At 39.4% G+C, this 19385-nt stretch overlaps 1 protein-coding gene across 2 annotated transcripts in view; it reads left to right on the forward strand.

Annotated features, from left to right (window-relative positions):
* The first annotated feature begins 1133 nt into the window (after positions 1 to 1133).
* The window catches only part of LOC109417087 (sodium/potassium/calcium exchanger 5), a 104607-nt gene continuing 86355 nt past the window's right edge, over positions 1134 to 19385 (forward strand). The window contains exon 1 of one of the 2 annotated variants that reach the window (XM_029863706.2): positions 1134 to 1654. In XM_029863706.2, coding sequence (XP_029719566.2) covers positions 1615 to 1654 — 40 coding nt within the window. In that variant the 5' untranslated portion in view covers positions 1134 to 1614. The remainder of the gene's footprint in view (positions 1655 to 19385) is intronic. The other variant, XM_029863705.2, reaches the window with a different exon arrangement.

Below are 19385 nucleotides of genomic sequence, written 5' to 3' on the forward strand. Positions count from 1 at the left end.
CCTAGCGGCAAAATTCGAAAACTTAAAATTTCTGCATACATTCGGCCAAGTTTTCCCATACAAACTTCAAGCGTTTTGAGCGCCCCCTTAGGCTTAACCAATTTTGCTCAAATTTTGAACGTAGCTTCTGGGAGTCCAAAACAACTGATTTAGGAGGTAAGACTTGGTATTTTTCGAAATTTTTGTTTTTCATATAAGTGTGGGCCACCCTATTTGGACTGCCTGGAGAATTCTAAGGGAAGTTTTTTGAAGAAATATCTTGAGGAATCCATAGAGGAAGCCTAGAGAAATCACGGTATGAATAGATAGAGGTGTTACTGGAGGTATCCATGGAGAAGTCTGTTGATTGTTCAGGCATATAAGTTTTTCCGGGCGTGATTAAGTTTTGTTCAAATGTACCATTAAAAATATTTGAATTATTGTGAACAGTTTTAAATTTTAGGTGACTGTCAAGGAAAAATTCTAAGGGGTGCCAGATTTGTTCCAGACACCCCTAGAACCCCCCCTATCTACGCCAATACGTTATACGTTTATGAAACTCAGTTATTATTTTCGTCTTTGAATTAGCAGATTATGAAGCACAAATCGTGAGCAGAAACTGATTTAAAGGTTTGTTGGATCGTTTCACTAGGACGGTCAAGTTGATCATAGTTACCCAACTGATCAATGTTACCCGTTTTACGGTATATAATCATATTATGATGCTACAAATGCAGTTCATTTTATGAGATGATTTAGATCAGCTGATCATTTAAATCATCATCATAAAAAAATTACCCAATGCTAATCACAATGTGTTTCACAAGAAGCTAAATAAGTAGTGGTAGTAAGTAAACGTCAGACAGGAGTAAAAACAATGAGGGTGTATAATTTGCGAACTACTGTCGTAGTTCGTAAAATATTGTATTCCCCTATCATTTTCACTATGATATTTATTGCACGACAATTTGACGCACTGTTGCTCATTCATATTAGAAGAAATTCTAGCAACCATGCGTCTCCATATGCGTCTAGGCTTGGTCGTGTAATATAATTTGATATGATGCTACTAAGTATGCCCATGTACATTGTGCAGTGTCCCCATCTCAAACAGGGCGCTGCCGGATTCATACATTCCGATTTTATGCTGCCCTGAACCGGCCTAATTCGCATCCCCCGGCAGCACCTTCCATTCAGATGTGCAACTTTATACACATTGTCATGACTCCAATCACAAACACGCGGAGAGCGGCCACTGAGAAAAGATGAGAGCTGCTTGCGTCGTCCATCGACATTGAATGGCAATTTCTAATATGTACTAAGTTGTGGTGTACTATAGCGCGGTTGGCCTGGTTGGTCGGTCGGTCGGTCGGTCGGTGAGGTACCTTAGAGATGCGCTCGATTGAACTTACTCCAGATCGGTTTGGTCCTTCGTGCGTTCAGCATCTCTCCGGTTCGGTTTCTTGCGACTAGTGACCCGTGTGGTGTTCCTTGTGTGCCCCTCGTCGCCGCCACCATAACCGCCGCCGTCGTCTGTCGTGGTCCGTTGGTGTTTGAGGAGCGCAAAAAGTCTATACATAGGAGCCAATTGGGATCGACGCGCCTCAGTTGGTTTTGAACAGTGATTTGATCAACATGGGCGACTCGGAGTGGGGCCTAGAACGACTAACTAATGGTACTAAGATTTTGTTTTTTGATAGTTGATAGCTGGATGATAAGTTATAGATTTGCACTATTCAGGGAAGACTTAATTGTGTGTTCAAATATGCGTTGAGTGTCATGTGGAGTTGATTTGGAGTGAACTCATGGATATCTGGGAAGAAGGTGTTGAACAATTGCTTATCGTGTATCCAAAATGTGGTTGAGTTTGAAGGTTCAAGATCTACAGTTTGGCGTAACACACTAATTGATTATCATAGACGAGAACGTTTCACTTAATTTGGAAGATGAGAAGATTAAAGAATAAAGTGGCTCAACTTGTTGCTGCGTTGTGACTGTAGTAGTAGGGCCCTTGTGCGGTTGATATTCGTGTCTCCAAATAGGATGTGCTCACAAATTGACCAAAGGAGTGACCAGTGCTGTCCAATATGCAAAGTGCCTTCATCAAACGAAAACTGTATCATCTGTGATGCTTCATCATTGAAAAGACCGAGAAGAGTACAGCAAATACCGCATACGGTAGTAGCACAACATCAGAGCGATCTCCGAGCCGGTGTACTAGAATATATGTATTACCATAACCCGATGATAACGTGCTCGATTGGGATGTAGGTGGCCCGCCGCCGCGTTGAGGAAACAACGTGTGATATTTGGCTCGCGGGAAGCCGCAATGATCGCGCGGTCTTTTGTGTACTTACTTTACACATAAAACTCTCGCGCATCGAATACCAGGTCCCTCCACTTTCCGTGTCGAACATGTACAATACACCTTCCGTCGTCGTCGTCGTCACGGCACAATAAAATATATACGCGCGCGCGAGTTTTGCGCAAAGTGCTCGCTCTGCTGGAGTGGATGGAGGCCAGGCGGACCATAATAAGTTATTTATTCGATAAATAAGCGCTGAATTCATCAACAATAAGACTCAATTAATTTCGTTAAATGTTTAACAATTCAGCGGCATTCTTCAACGGGGCAATCATCTCTGGAGCGGAGGGTCTCGAACTTTAGTCTGGCTGCGGCGACCCATTTTGTAAAGCTCGCTGGATCGGATGACCCATATTATTAAACCAAGTGTAAATGCCAGCTTTTGAATGTTATAAGTTATAATATGGCAAAACTGATTGATCTAATCTAAGTTTATTAAATCAGAAACAAACCCGTTGAAGCTGACCGAAACTCGTTTGAACAAGTAATATGAATCAACCTCATTAGGGTGGTTCAAAATACATATATGCACTGCGTTATTCGTTATTTGATTTTAGCCATCTACTGATTGTCTCTTCAAGCTTTTTGTTCAGTTAGTAGAATGCATGGACTGCATAAGACACAATATGTAAACGCTGAGTTGATTTTACTAACACAGGGGATTATTTTCCCTTTCTCAAATTTTCACTTTTTTGATATATTAGTATTTTATATATGGTCCAAATTTGGGCAAGATTAGGCTATCCAACATTAGGTTAGCGCGATCCTGGTGAAATGCATAATCAACTGATAGTCATTTCTAAACTGTTATATACCGTGTCCTCATACAAAAACAAATGGAATTCATTTCACATCTATAATTAGGATTTTCAAAGTAAATTTATTAATTGAAAGGCCTTCTAACACTGACCAAATACAGCATATATGTTCTCTGCTGATCGCTTATGTGTCGCAAATCCATTTCAGCTGGCGCGCATGCCATTTCATTGGTACTTCGTCTCATTTTAACGAGTTCAACTTGAAACAAATTAGGTTCCTGTGCTCATCTTTGCTAGTGGCAACTACATTAGTGACCCGATTTTGTCAGCCCCCTTTCAGAACAAATGTTTTGCTCTTCTTTAAAATCTGGACAGTTTTTCAAACTTTGTATCGCTCTATGTTTTACATTTAAGCTGCAGTTTGATGGTAAACATGAACTAATTGTTTTAAGTTTCACTGTAAGATAACGAGAGCAAAAAGTTTGTCGTGAAATGGGGCTGACAAAATCGGATCCTTACTGTATACCCAGAAGAGAAAAACTATGAGATTCTGTGTTGGTGAAGTACGAAACCGTTTCAGTTTGTACAACATAAAACGTAACTTCAACAAAAATGTCCATTTACCTGTTTCAATGAGATTTGTTGTGTTAAAGAAGCATGGCTGCATTTTTTCTTGCTGATTCACACCATTCTCATTTTTAAAACATGCTTGTATCCCTATTGTGGTAAATTTCGTCTAACATTTACGTTTTATGGATGAGTTCGATTGTTGGATCTATGTTCTAGGTTAGGGAATTCGGCTTATCAGTCCTTTTTTCTCTAGAACGAAATCGGTTTTCGATTCGTCCCTACGTTTCGGTAACGGTTGTTACCATCCTCAGGGGAAAATTAGTGTAATCGTTCTTTGTTTGGAGGCTTTGCTGAGCATTTGTTTATGGGGTTTTTGGTAGTTGCGTCCCAGCTAACACAAAATCTTATATGATGTTGAATAGGATGCTAAAGTGGAGGCCATATGCGTACCTGCTTCCATTTACCCGCTTGTTAAGTATGCGTAAATCGCCTCCACTTATGCATCCTATCCAACATCATATGCGATTGTGTGTTGACTGGGGTACTTATTGCTATGTTTTTTGGTAAAATTCGGTTTGTTTTATAGCGCTTTTAATATTGGATAGTTTTTGCACTATTTTGGTTTGGACTGTACTTTTATGGTTCTGAACCATAAAAGTACAGTCCGAACCAAAATAGTGCAAAAACTATCTAACATTAAAAGTGCTAAAAAATACCGAATTTTACCGGAATAACATAGCAATAAGTACGCATGTATAACTACCAAAAACCCCAGAGACAAATGCTCAACAAAGCCTCTAAACAAAGAACGATTCCACTGATTTTCCCCTGAGAGTGGTAACAACTGTTATCGAAACGTAGGGACAAATCGAAAGCCGATATCGTTCTAGAGAAAAAAGGACTGATAAGCCGAATTCCCTAACCTAGAACATTTACGTTTTATGTTTATATTTGATATAACGGTCATTTTCAAGGAAATCAACCTCAAGTTGAGATTACTTGCAAATTTATTACCATATTATTTTTAGTGATAATAAATTGTATTGTTTAAACCTTAGTTTATTAATTTGGTACAATACTTGGGATAAAAATTCAAAATTTAATTTTATGGACTCTATTTAGCTACCGTAGAATGAAAAACTTGTCGAACATTTTTCTTGCGTGCCGGAGCAAACGGATTTCAGAAAACGGAAATGTACTGCTAGGCTCATAAAAACAAATAGAAAATAACGTTATTCTCAACCGTATGCTTTATTTAATCAGTATTATGTGGCCCTTCAATACATGCATTCATTTTGAAAATATGAATCACATATGTGAAATAAAGTTATATTTTCTAAATTTGTATTTTATATGAGAACTTTTTGGACACGGTGTATCTTCAAATTCAAAGAATCGAATGAAAACTAATTTTGATCAATTATGAATATAATCAACTTTGAAAAACGTTAAACTTAGCTTATAATTTTTAGCAAGAAAATACATTATCAATTGTTCCGATGAGTTTTTAATATTTTTCAGAATAAATGCTTTATTATTTTTATCCCCCCTCGACCAACCAAAGAGTGGTGGGACAAAAAGAGAAATAAATATTTGTAACGGCTTAAATCGAATTATACCTGTATATCTCAAGTTTCTTGGGCAATCTCTCTCAGGAGTGAATCTTTCTAAAAATTCTGGAGAAATCCTTCTTATGGTCGAGATTACTTTTCTGGCAGAATTATCCTCAACATTCTAAGGGATTTCACCCAGGATTTTAGGGTAAAACCCTTACTTGAAAGGATTCTGGAGGAATTCTTCTCAGGATTCTGAGAGAATCCTATCTTCCAGAATTCTGTAAGCGTTTATCTCAGGTTTCTTTGGCAATCCCGCTCAGTAATTTGAGAGAACCATTATCAGGATTCTTAAGTAATCCTTTTTGAGGTTCAAGGCTACCCTTTTCAGGATTCTGGGTCATTTTTTGAGCTTCTGTTTTGTGTGAGAATCTCTCTCAGTATTCTAGATGAATTTATCTCAAGAATGTGGAAGAACCGCTCCTGGATTTCCTCTCAGGATTCTGGGATAATCCCTCATGGAATTCTGGAACATTTTGGAAGAATCCCAAGGGAAAACTTCTCTTAGGATTCTGAGATAATCTATCACAGGATTCTGGAAGAATTACTCTCGGACTCTGAGACCATCCGTCTGATAGTTATGGAGTAATATCTTTCAGGATTCCAGGAAAACCCTTAATATAGTTCAGAGAGAACTCATACCCGAACAGATACCCGAAGAGTCTTGCTTTCTTTTCTAGGATTATCACTCAGGATTCTGGTTATAGTAGTTAACGCAACAAGGTGCAGGATGAAGATTTTTACAGCACGAGTCGTACATTTATCCAACGAGGCTTGCCGAGTTGGATAATTACGACGAGTGCTGTTAAAATCGAGTTCTGCACCGAGTTGCGTACAACGTTTTTTGCAACTTCATATATTACCACTTGAGGATAGTTTTTAACAAAACTGTTTCATAGTCATGATTAAGGAAGTCTGATCATAGCAGGTTATACAGTACAGTCATCACAATTTTTCAAACCTGCGTCCAGAAAGCATCGAGAAGTTGATCAAAACTGTAAACAGTGCTGTAATGGTTCATTACGCAACGCAAATCAGTGCTGTAATGAACCATTACAGCACTGTTAATTTGGTGTGGGAAAGTAGGCCTTTTCCTGGCAGATTTGCGTGAGGTAAAATGGCCTATTACGATGAGAAGTTGCAAAAAAATATTTTCATCACTCTGAAAAAGTCTCTTTAAAGATTCTGGGGGGAATTTCTCTCAGCAGCGTGCGGCAATTTATCCCAGTACTTTATGGAAAAACTTCTCAGAGTTCTGGGGAATCTCAAGATTTTTCATCCGATTCAAAATGAGTATATTTTTTTCAGAATGCACTATCCCAACGTTATATCCATTTTCAAATCAGAGTCAAGGCCGCGAAATGTTCGATGTGCAATCTCAAATTATGATATTGAATTTATTTATACAAATAAAACATACAATGAACTTACTACATGCAGCAAACCAATTATTTTATAGTTTTGTTATAATTTAACATATCGAATCGATGTGAAAATATCGATTCAAAGGATTCGATTAAATTAGTGAATCGATTCTGCTGATCCGATTCGATTTGATTCACAAAAATCGATGTCTCAGCCAGATTTGTCCAATGCTACCTTACATACGCTGCCGCCACTGCTTTGTAACCCTGTGTGTTGCTTTTGGGATATGTCTTTCTGGCAAATGGCATTCTGGCGAATGGTTTTCTGGCAAATATCACACAATCGATTTAGCGTAGGTTTTTGTTGCACAGAAGCAATTGTGGTGACTTACTTCTAACAACTTGCTAGAAATATGTCACAGTGATTTTTGCGCAACAAAAACATGCGCCGTCGTAACTCTTCTGTGATAAGTGTGCTACTTGGGGTGATGTAACGTTAGTCAAAATAAATCACAAAAATGCCATGGATATCTGTCATGTTGAGCTTGATATTGTTCTTGAAGCCTTCTCGATATCATTTCGTTGCAATCTTTGCGTGTAACTTACAATAAAGAATGAAATGTATCTTCCTGTTGAAATGCGAACTGAAATCACACTATTAATCGCCAACGTTAATAACATCATCATTAGCGCACTCTATCACCGTCATATACCTACGGGGGCGATGATCAACACTTTTCCGGCACACAACTAGCTACACATGTGCTCAAACGAGCGGTAAGCGCCGGCATTGCACTGCAAATAGAAATCTCGCTAATCAAGAAATTGACTAGATCAAATATTCTGACATGAACGCTTAAGCGTATAATTGTACAAACATTAGCTGGAGTACTTGAAGTACTCTCTGGGAACTGATAGTGGCATAGCCTCTGACCGTAAGAATGTGGATTTTCGTGGAAACTCACCAGCCATCGCAGAGGGATCAAGTCACGAGATTGTCACCCATATTCCTATATCTCGAATGACCCCGAGTATCGCCGGTATCTGAGAAGTGCCCGTTTTGTCTTACATAGGTAGAAATAAACGTTACATTACGGTCGGATAGCAGCTACCAAAGGTTTACTGAAGGGGAGGTGGCACGAGTCGAATGTGTATTGATACGATCTTGTCGGTCATTGTTTTGTTCGCATGTGGGAGAGATCAACTAATAGCCGAAGCCAGCAGTTGCAAACGCGCATCTCCGCATATGATGCATCGGAACGGAATGAGATTGTGGAAGAAAGTCACATGCGCGGAACATGTTTGATGAGTGTGTGTACTTCGAACAGCATGTCACCTAATAATGCTCTGTGACTTTGACTATATTGAGAGCGCCGATCATCAGAGTCAATTACACATTATGATTAGATTTCATTTCTTTTATTTCTCAATCGATATGTTGGCCCACATTAGAATGTTTCGATTGTGTGTTTGTTTATTTTTGTAACGTATTTGGGCCAGCAAATTTATTTAGTCTACCGGAATGTTAATGGATTTGGCTTGAAATTGGGCTTGAGTTTGTGGCATCATGTAGAATGAAATGAAAAAGTGCTGAGCGTGACGGGTTCGAGTCCCGGTCGGTCCAGGAACTTTTCGTAACTTGCCTTTCACACGATATACACATACATAATGGCATACAATGCTGAGAAACAGGTTTTGTCTCAGTGGGGACGTTATGCCAAGAAAAGAAGAAGGGAGCTACTGATATAATCTTAGGAACAGCTCACTGCTGGAATATTTGGAAAATACTAGTGAAATACCCGCAGTGAATAAGATCAGTAGGGCAAGCCCTACGCAGGACAGTCAATGTGTTATCCTACTCTACTAGATCCACGCCATTGACACGCATATACCTATAGCATGGAGTGACAGTAGAGATATTACGGGCCCAATTTCGTATGATCAACACATTTTGGGGCCGTTCTAACAAAAGAGATGTTGACAACAATGCCTGTCAGTGGGTTGACTAGATCACATACAGTCAACATTTTTGGGCCCTACCAATACCCGTTGAACGCCATTATTACAAAAATATAATAAGGCACTACTATCTCCGATTTTTCTTGCTTGTTTGTTGATTCTAAGAAGTTGGAGAAACAAATTGAGACGCTTTGTTGTTTATGCTTATGCTGCTCATGCACAATGGTCGAAAAAAAAATTAAGTTCGGCTAAAATGATTGCTATTAGTTTTTTTTTACTTTTTCCTTGTATTTTTTTATTTTTATTTGTACAGCGCCTAAATTTTACCCAAACAGCACCTGCAAAATCAGCCAAAATGTGGCTTTCTATGCTTTGGTCTAAATGAGTTACTCTAAAAGCACATGCAACTTCCGTCAGTTGAGTTGCATTTAAACTCCAAATTTCGTAAAGTTGCGGCTTGTTTCATAGGAATCACAAATTACCTCGTGTTTGACATGATTCATGGAGGCGCAGCTTTCATATTCCTCACAAGTGACAATACAGTCAGCTTGCATTAAATGTGCTATGCATCACACATGACATATCTTACTTCGATTTGTTTGTTCAGATTGCTGGCTGTTCGAGTCCGTATGAAGTTGATCATCAATATTAACTTCTTTTCTCGATCAGCCTAGATAGCTGTGTAGTGTCGGTAGCGATTGTCTCAATTGGCTAAGAATAACACTACGGACCGCCTGTTCCGGTGGTAAGAATCCACCAACAGGTGACCCCTAATTCATGGTGTGATGCGGCTTTATGCTTACCGTGCTTAGGAATGAATGGCTAGGGGGGTCTAATAAAAACCTAACCGCAAACGGAGCCTGTGGAGTACCAGGGCGCCCTCCACAGTATGTAGCCCTTACTGCGCTAACCGGAGCAATGGTGCAGTGGACCTTGTGTTTCTGCCAGACAATCAGCTGCCCTTCTTTAGTCTCACTTGAGGCTAAATAAGGGCGGGATTATGAAGATGTTGTTAATTAGATTAAATTTTCACCTATATGGTTTCGCATTATGCGATTTACACAGTGTATTCTGTGTATCCTCGCCTTTGGCGTTTTCCAATCGACACCGATTTGGTTTTATTGTTGCTGTTCTTTGTTGTGCTGTTGTTGCGAAGAGTTTAATCTTACCTAGTTTGGGTAGTGGCTACGGTTAGGATAGCTCAGATCAATCTTCAGCATAAAAGAACAGCAACGATCAATCTTTGCAGACTTATGCAAAATGGTACAGCCCAAGTGGCCTTGGTACAAGAACCTTAATTTCTATCTAGGAAACCTTATGAACCCGGTGTTTGCCACTTTCAGTAAACATGAAATGGCAAACTCGCGTGTCATGCCTCGAGCCTGTGTGCTTGTCAACAACGCAATAGTTGCTACACTCATCTCTGAACTAACCACCAGAGATGTATGTGCTATCACAATTGATGTATCTGTTGGAAACCTCAACAGGAAATACGTCTATTGTTCTGTGTATTTACCGCATGATGAACCATCCCCTACGGATGCTTTCAAACAAGTCATCGCATACTGCACTTCAAAAGGCCTTCCGCTAATTATTGGCAGTGATGCTAATGCTCACCATATCATCTGGGGCAGCTCAGACATTAACTTGAGAGGCTCCAGTTTGATGGAGTACTTAAGTAGTACAGATCTTGCATTACTTAACATAGGCAACCGCCCAACCTTCATGGTATCTGGTAGAGAGGAAGTGTTAGATATAACGCTTTGCTCTAGCAGAATTAGTCACGAGCTGACCAATTGGCATGTGTCAGATGAAGAATCTTTATCTCACCATCGCTATATCTTTTTTGAACATGTGAATGTTACTTCGCGAACATTGCGTTTCAGGAATCCTCGGTCAACAAACTGGGATCTTTATACTGATTTAGTTGCAGCCAAATTTCATGGATATTCACCATCCATTGACACTCCAAGTGATTTAGATGATGCCGTTGATACTACAACGACCTTCATCATGGAAGCTTTTGAAGAAGCATGCCCTCTACGGTCTGTGAAGATCACAAGAGGAACCCCTTGGTGGAACTCTGATCTGGCGAAACTCAGGAAACAATGTAGAAAGAGTTGGAACAGACGACGTTCGGCTGGTTCGGAGGCTTTCAGGTCAGCTCGTAACCCAAGAAACAATTTTTGCTTTAAGAAATGTTTCTCAAAGCAACGTTATTAAACTGGAAGTCGTATTATATTTGAATAATTTTGAAATAAAACTGTTCTTCAACTCTTGTTCGCCCAAAAATGAGAATCTATTCAACGTCAACCGTTCTATAAGCACGATGAAATGAATGTTTATCCAATGATCGTACATCGGTTGTGAAACTCTTGTTCAACGTTAGAATCATCAGCAATTTACACAAACATCATAAACTTTACTTCAACGTTTATTAAACAATGTTGTACGACGCTATTTGTTTAATCATTTAAGAATGGTTTTTGAAACCGTTATTGTGCACTAGCAGCATAGCGCATAATAACAAGCTTTCTTCGATATTTATTCCACCATAATACAATCAAAACATGCTGGAGCCGTGATACAACTTACGAAATTTATTTCTATTTATAGATATGATTTTATAATTGCTACAAAAACGATTCTTAAACGTTACTTCAACAGCATGTTACATAAAGTAACAATAAAATGAGAAAATAATTTAACTTTCAACATTTCTGCATTTGTGTCTGGAATAGCTCTCTCTGATTATGTACCCCCAACATCTTTATTTTATTACATTTTATGGGACAAATCACATCAATGGAAAGACTCGAACTCTGGATCTTTGGGTTCACACTCGTCTGCATCCGCTCTGCTTCAATCCGAATTACATGAATCGGCAGATTTAAAGCAGTATATAAATATTCAATTCCTGAGTTGAATACATTACCGTACATATGCTGCTTAAACATTGCTTACATATTTTATTCAACTAATTGTCTTCATAAACATTGAAGTTGATCAATGTTTGAATAATTGTAACTGTAACGTTTAATCATAAGGCATGCATGCTAATTATTTTGCTAGTCTGTCAGTGTGTCAGTAATTCACGGTGTTGTGTTGTAAGATTGGTATCGCTTCGAACTTATTTTTTATTTGAACGTCCAATTAAGTGAACTTTATTTATTTTCACTGCTCCTGTTTTGTGTCGGGAGGAGAATGTGTAAAACTTGTGTATATCTCCAGGCAGCTATAAGATATGGACATAAGGAAGATAAGCCCGGATTGACCGGTGGCAACAAAGTGGATAGAGTAGATTGGCAATACCAAACAGAGGAGCCGCCCAGGATCTACTTTAGCTGCTTTTTCTGGTGTTTTTGTTACCGACTTTGCTGCCGTTGGAGCGTGTAGTGTAAAAGGTAAGTCAGAATGTTTTTAAAAGTGTGAAAAGTGTGATATTTAGAGCTGCTGCAAGAAGTTTGTTTGGTCTTCAAGCTTGTAGCCGCGGTTGCTCTTTTTAGGCTCCTGATCAGCAATCGTGTTTACAAAAAGGGGCAGGGCGAACAACGATAATTTAGTGACACAGTACCACAGCTAATCAACATTGCTTGAATAAAAGTGTAACATTTGTATTAAAGAAACATGGTAATATCTTGTTGTTACGCTATATCAGTGTAGTTGAATAAAATTATCAAGCAAAAGTTGTTAAACTTTAAATAGGCTACTTGTTCCATTAAAGATCTTATGTGGAATAACGGCATCTAATACGTTGGAAGCAGCTTGTATTCTATCATTATTAGAGCACTATTGGACAGATGATGTGAATACTTAAGCAACTGTTTTTAAACATTTATACAATTGGTTATTCAATGAGCAGAAATATGTTTAACTAACGTGCAGTTTCCACTGCATGAAACATTTATTCGCCATTTTGTTCAATATAAACTCTTGTACAACTGTCGGCGCCTTTGTAGCACATTTAATCAACTGACATGCTTATTAATGATTTTGAATTGTTACTTGGGAAGGCCTACAGGAAAGCTCTCCGGTCTGCTGAACGATCCGGCTGGAAAAACCTTTGTACAAATGTTTCCAGCTTGAGTGAAGTCAGTCGGTTAAACAAAATCCTTGCGAAATCTAAGGATTTCCGGGTGAACGAACTTCGTTTGCCATATGGCGATCTGACTTCCTCTGATGAGGAAGTTCTGGAATGCTTATTCAGCACATACTTCCCTGGATGTGTGGATATTACATCTTCGGATGATCCTGATGTCTTTTCTTGTAGTTATGATTCTTTAGCTTCGGCTCGGAGTATCGTAACTATAGAATCGATTGAGTGGGCTCTTAATAGCTTTGCTCCTTTCAAATCTCCTGAGGCAGATGGGATTCATCCTATTTTGCTTCAGAAGGGATTTGATTATTTCAAACATGTTTTGAAAAAACTACTTGTTTGCAGTTTTGCTACAGGGTATATTCCCAAATCCTGGAGGGATATTACTTTAAAGTTTATTCCGAAAGTGGGTCGTGGTCGTATGATGAAGCAAAGAGTTTCAGACCTATCAGTTTGACCTCTTTTCTTCTGAAATGCTTAGAACGCATTGTGGATCATCACATCCGTGATGTTCATCTGGCCAACGTGCCTCTTCATGTGAACCAACATGCCTACCAATCTGGTAAGTCCACTGTGACTCTTTTACACAAGGTTGTTTACGATATCGAGAAAGCATTCGCTCAAAAGCAATCTTGTTTGGCTGTTTTCTTAGATATCGAGGGTGCCTTTGACAACGTGCCTTTCGATGCCATATTGGAAGCCGCACGGAGTCATGGTATATCTCCAATGATTTCCAATTGGATTCACCAAATGCTCAAAAACCGATATCTCTTCTCGACATTGCGTCTAGCAGGGATTAATAGATAATTTAAAGATATAGGTAAAAATCTCTTTCAAGCTAAATATATTAATTAATTGATTGTTTGTGGATGCCCCCGAGTCTTATCACCGCTTTTGTGGAATCTCGTAGCAGATACGCTATTGAGGCAACTCAATAATAGCGGTTTTCCTACTCATGGTTTTGCCGACGACTACCTAACATTGTTAGTTGGTATGTGCATCAGCACCCTTTTCGACCTGATGCAAAACGCCCTCCAGGTAGTTGAGGGTTGGTGTCGCCAATATGGCCTTTCGGTTAATCCGAGTAAAACATCTATTGTTCTTTTCACGGAAAGGCGAAACCGTAATGGTGTTCGACCTTTGCGTCTCTTTGATTCTGAAATCGATGTGACTGAACAGGTAAAGTACGTTGGAGTAATTCTTGATTCCAAGCTTTCCTGGACACCTCACATTGAGTTCAGAATCAAGAAAGCTTATATGGCCTTCGGGCAATGCCGGCGTACTTTTGGTACAACTTGGGGTCTAAAACCCAAGTATATCAAATGGATTTACACAACTGTGGTTCGGCCAATATTGGCTTATGGATGTCTTGTGTGGTGGCAAAAGGGTGAAGTGAGAACGGTCCAATCAAAATTAGGTCATCTCCAAAGGATGTGCTTAATGGCGATGTCTGGAGCGTTCTCTTCAACTCCTACGGCAGCGCTAGAAGTTCTCTTTGACGTTGCCCCACTACACATTCATCTCAAACAAGAAGCCCTTTCTTGCACTTACCGGCTACGGGTACTCGGTCAACTAGAGGAAACTCCTGTGAACCGCACATCAACATACACCTCGTTGTTTCCACTTTTGGTGAATTGGGACAAAATTGTCCTTGCTCCAAGTGATCTTACAATTGCTTGTAATTTTCCATATAGGACATTTTCCACAAAATTCCCTTCCCGGGAAGAGTGGACATCTGGTTATCTGGAAAGAAGTATTTCAGACGGCACCGTATGTTTTACTGATGGCTCCCTTCTCGAAGGTCGAGCAGGTGCTGGTGTTTATTCTAGTGAGCTAAGGCTGTATCAGTCTTACTCACTTGGTAGACACTGCACCGTTTTTCAGGCCGAAATCTTCGCTCTTATGTGCGGAGTGCAATCAGCACTTCAGCAGCACGTAATGGGCAAAGTAATATACTTCTGTTCAGATAGCCAGGCTGCTATTAAAGCACTTGCTTCGGCCAACTCCAGGTCGAAGATAGTTATCGCTTGTCGAACTCAAATCGAGGAGCTGAATTCAGCAAACGCTGTTCATCTTGTATGGGTACCTGGTCATTCTTCCATCGCTGGAAATGAATTGGCTGATGAGTTAGCTCGCTCTGGAGCATCACATGACTTCATTGGCCCTGAGCCAGCTATTCCGATATTGAAGTGTTGGATTAAGCTTCAGATTCACACCTGGGCTGTCACTCAACACAGACAATATTGGAATAGTTTGGAGTCATGTCGTCAAACCAAATTGTATAGTGCTGAGCCATCTCTACGGGTGGCGAAGTATCTAACTAATCTGTCTAAGCAGAATTGCAGCATGCTGGTCAAAGCATTGACTGGGCACTGCCGACTCAGCTATCACATGGCGAATATTCAGCAAGCTGATTCATTTGCCTGTGATAGCTGTGAATCCGATTATGGAACTTCGTATCATTTGATATGTAACTGTCCAGTTTTCGCGCAACTGCGTTTCCGAGTATTCGGTAAACACTTATTAAGTGAAACTGACTTCAGAAACCTGAATCTTCAGGATATTCTGTTGTTCTTAGCCCGCTGTGGTAAAGAGCTATAGGCTCTCTTTCGCTTTATGCGTTATTACAGTGCCCTTTTCAGGGCGCTGTTTGAACCCATTGTGGTACGCTTGTGCGTTAGTACCCTGTTCCAGGGTATTTTTCCTATTTCCCTACCTGTCCCTATCCCCATTCAAATCCTTTTTCCTTCCTCTTCCCTCAGGTAGATGATGAAATAGGCTGTTATTTTGGCGATGGCACAAATGTCCCTAATGGAGGATAACGTGTCTCTGGAGCCGGCCTTCTGATACCTGATACCTGATACCCAAGCAGCACCTGCAATATCAACCAAAATGTGACTTTCTATGCTTTTGTCTAAACGAGTTACTCTAAAAGCACATGCAACTTCCGTCTTGTCAGTTGATGAGTTGCATTTAAACTCCAAATTTCGTAAAGTTGCGGCTTGTTTCATAGGAATCACAAATTACCTCGTGTTTGACATGATTCATGGAGGCGCAGCTTTCATATTCCTCACAAGTGACAATACAGTCAGTTTGCATTAAATGTGCTTTGCAACACACATGAAATATCTTACTTCGGTTTGTTTGTTCAGTTTAGGTTCCAAATGTGTTGCGCCTATTTATTTGGACAGTTTGAAACTTTAAACGTGATTATCCCGGAATAGTGTTTTCCCAAAATGTCAACGCGGGGACTACGATTGCGGAATCAGTTCTTAACCGATTTTAACCATTTCTTGAATGTTCGCTATTTATGTGTCGTGTCTTGAATAATCAATATTTTTCATAAAAATTTCATATCAGTGTTAGGATTTTTTTAATAATTGTTTTGGCTGAAAAAAAGTGACTTTTTTTTTGAGAAAAATCGTTATTCTGACATGGGTAACTCACTCGCGAATCGATTCGCGATTCCCGGGTGAGTGAACCATGATTCTTTTCAAAAGAGTTACGGTTCACTGATGTTCATTTGTATGTCTAATTAGTGATTGCTTAGTCGTTTCCGTACCATGCAAGCGGATTTTCTCTAAAACTCTGCAGAAATGTACGAAAGGGAGATGGTTCACATCGAAAACTACTAAATAAATAAATTAAACTATTCTCTTCAAATCCCGGAAATGAGTTCAATCAGGAAATCGATCAAAAGAGTCGACCCTTTTTTGAGAGTGAATCGGAGGCGGTTTACTCTGAAAATGGAATCAGTTTTCCCATCTCTAAAATTCCAATCGTCCGAGGACACCACAAGGTCCTCTAGTAATGTTATTGTTTTGGGTTTGCGCTATCAGTTGAACCGTTGGACTGTAATCAATGTCACGGCCAGCCTCTTTAAAGAAAAACACGTTTTACAGAAATTGGTAATTAGTACTATTTTTTTCATGTTCTCAAGCTGATTTTACACATTAAATATTGTTCTATGCATGACGTTGAAAAAGATTTTTTTTAAATACCTTCTGCTCAAATATGAACGAGACTCGTTAAAAAAACACAAACGGTTAATTATTGTTCAATATTTATTTTATCTCTGTCAAAATAATCTCATTCGGAAGCGATATACATTAGGGTGGGTCAACGTTGTATGGGAAAATTTAAAATTGATCAGATTCAATCAGATCAAAGTTTTTTAGATGCCCTTTGAGGTACTAAACATCTGTGCAAAATTTAGGTATGATTGGTTTAGCCTAGGGTTTAGCCTTCATTTTGCGCATCGCGATTGAAGTTTGTATGGGATTTTGCATGGGAAAACATACTTTTCCATATTATTCTTGAAAGTTGCTCATAATTGTCCTATACCATATCACCGCTAATGTAAAAGCCCAGACAAACAGACGTAACACTCTTCAAAACGGCTTGGCACATGCATTTAACGATCAATTCAAATTTCATTTGATTTGCGCGATCGTTCCACCAGATGCGCTAGTGTTCGATCGCTTTGACGTTTGCCAGTGTACACGTTGCTGAATGATGCAAACGAAAATTACAGGCAATTTTTGTAGTAGTGTGCGTGTGTCAGCAAAACGTCGAATTGAAATCCATCATGGCCGACAGTGTCGCGTGCGGTTCTACTAACAGGTGGCAGTGTGCTCATGAAAATGACACCGGGCAAAAGTTTTTGATGAATTCCATCTAAGAGTTACGTCTGTTTATCTGTAGTAAAAGTATAGCCCAGGATGTGTCGAAAAACTTTGTCGAAGACCGAAAAGCGATCCGATGCAGGTGAAAAAGGATACACTCTTGGCAATTCAGGCTGAAAATTGAGATTTTATTATTGATGTTATACCTTTACATGTCAAATATTAAGCACACTCAGACGATCATTAGGTTATAACTTTTGTCACAAGACTCGGGACGCTTTACAGTCTTAGGCAAAGTTTTTCAGGACATCTGAGGCTATACCGCAGAGAGCAGACATCTACACACTCAAAACAGATTTGCGGGCTCGGCAAAAACGCGCACAGCTCAGTAAAACTATCAGCTGATATCCCAGCAAAAAGTGACATTTGTTAGCTGACTCTCAGCAAAACGATTGCCGAAGCTCAGCAATGAACTGTCAAAATTGCTGAGATCTCAGCAAAATTGTTTTTGCTGATTACTCGGCTGTGCAAATCTCGGCAAAAGAATGGAAAAATGCTGATATCCCTGCAATCTGAATTAAGTGTGTAGGCTTGAACAAATTTCTCAGAAAGTTGCGTAAGAATTTTAATCCTCACTTGAGTAAGGTTGGAAACCAATACACGGTGAAAACACTAACGCCGCGAAACACCACACCACTGCCACAGTCAGTGGTGAATTGAAACATTTCAAGTGGTGAATTAAATTAGAATGTGAAATTAACCGATTGCAGTGCCCCGATGTTGCCACTTGTGTTGCCGATGAAATATTCCTTACACAAAATTCAGATTGCACTTGGATGACTGTTCTCTGTGTTTACATAATCGGTTACATACACAGTACGAACAAAATCTGTAAATTTATGACGAACTGAATGTAACAAATTGACCTCCATCGTGTTCGATAGAAATTTATGTGTGATCTTAAAATTACACTGCTGATTGCTGAGAGTAAAGTGTTAATTGAGCATCGACTTTTCAGAGAAACTTAAAAAAATCTTTATACGAGAATCGAACTCAGATCTTCCGAGTGAGAGTTCACGCCTAACCCATCTAGGCTGTCTCACCAAGCTGAAGAGAGAGCAATCAAAGATAAACATCTTCCACCATAAAGGAACAAACTGTTGTACCGCTTCGGCCACAGAGAGCGAGAGAGCAATCTCCGCAGCGAGGCAGACGACTGAGCGTAGCTGTCCTCGTTTACGTTACTGCATGTAAATTTCTAGCGGATATGTCTCAAAAAATGTAAACAGTACGCATGATTGGCTGATTACTGAGCGGACAGTATAATCTCTCGGTAAATGGCTGTAATTTTGTAGCTTCTGCTATAATTTTCAGTCGATGCTTAACTTACGTGCTGTTTAATTTTCATGATTTCTTTCTGTGTACTTTTAAAATAATTTTATTCTTTTATAAGGAAAATGCAAAAAAGTAAGTTTACCCATATAAAATCCCATACAAATTTCAATCGCGATGCGCAAAGTGTAGATATAACTGATCGCGCTCAAATTTTGTACAGACACTCAAGACCCGAAATGGAATTTAAAAAAAACCTTGATCTGAAAAAACGGCCTTTATGACCCACGCTAATACACATATGCCAACTTTTTTCCATTCCTTATAGTTACCACTTTTCATACGCCTCTTTTGGTATCACATTGCGCTCTTTCTTCGTATGAACAAGTTTACCACGAAACGGCAATTTGAGTTTGGAAAAGAGGCTTAAGTCGCATGATGCCATAAAAGGTGAATACGGCGCTTGAGGAACAATGTAAACGTTGTTTTTGGTCCAAAAACCATTTTGGGCAAAAACCATAACTTGTTGTCGCACAATTCTTACTTTGAGACGAATGTTCTCACGCAAATGCTTCAAAACGCCCAAATTATGTTCAGTATTGACATGTTGACCTTCATTAGATTAGATTAAAGAGTAATGTCACGTTGACCTTCTGGAAGGAATTCCATGTGCACCACACCATGGCATTTTTGATGATTTCTTCATTTGTTGATTTTGCTGGAC

The sequence above is a fragment of the Aedes albopictus genome, chromosome 3 (assembly GCF_035046485.1).
Source record: "Aedes albopictus strain Foshan chromosome 3, AalbF5, whole genome shotgun sequence".
In the NCBI taxonomy this organism is placed as follows: domain Eukaryota; kingdom Metazoa; phylum Arthropoda; class Insecta; order Diptera; family Culicidae; genus Aedes; species Aedes albopictus.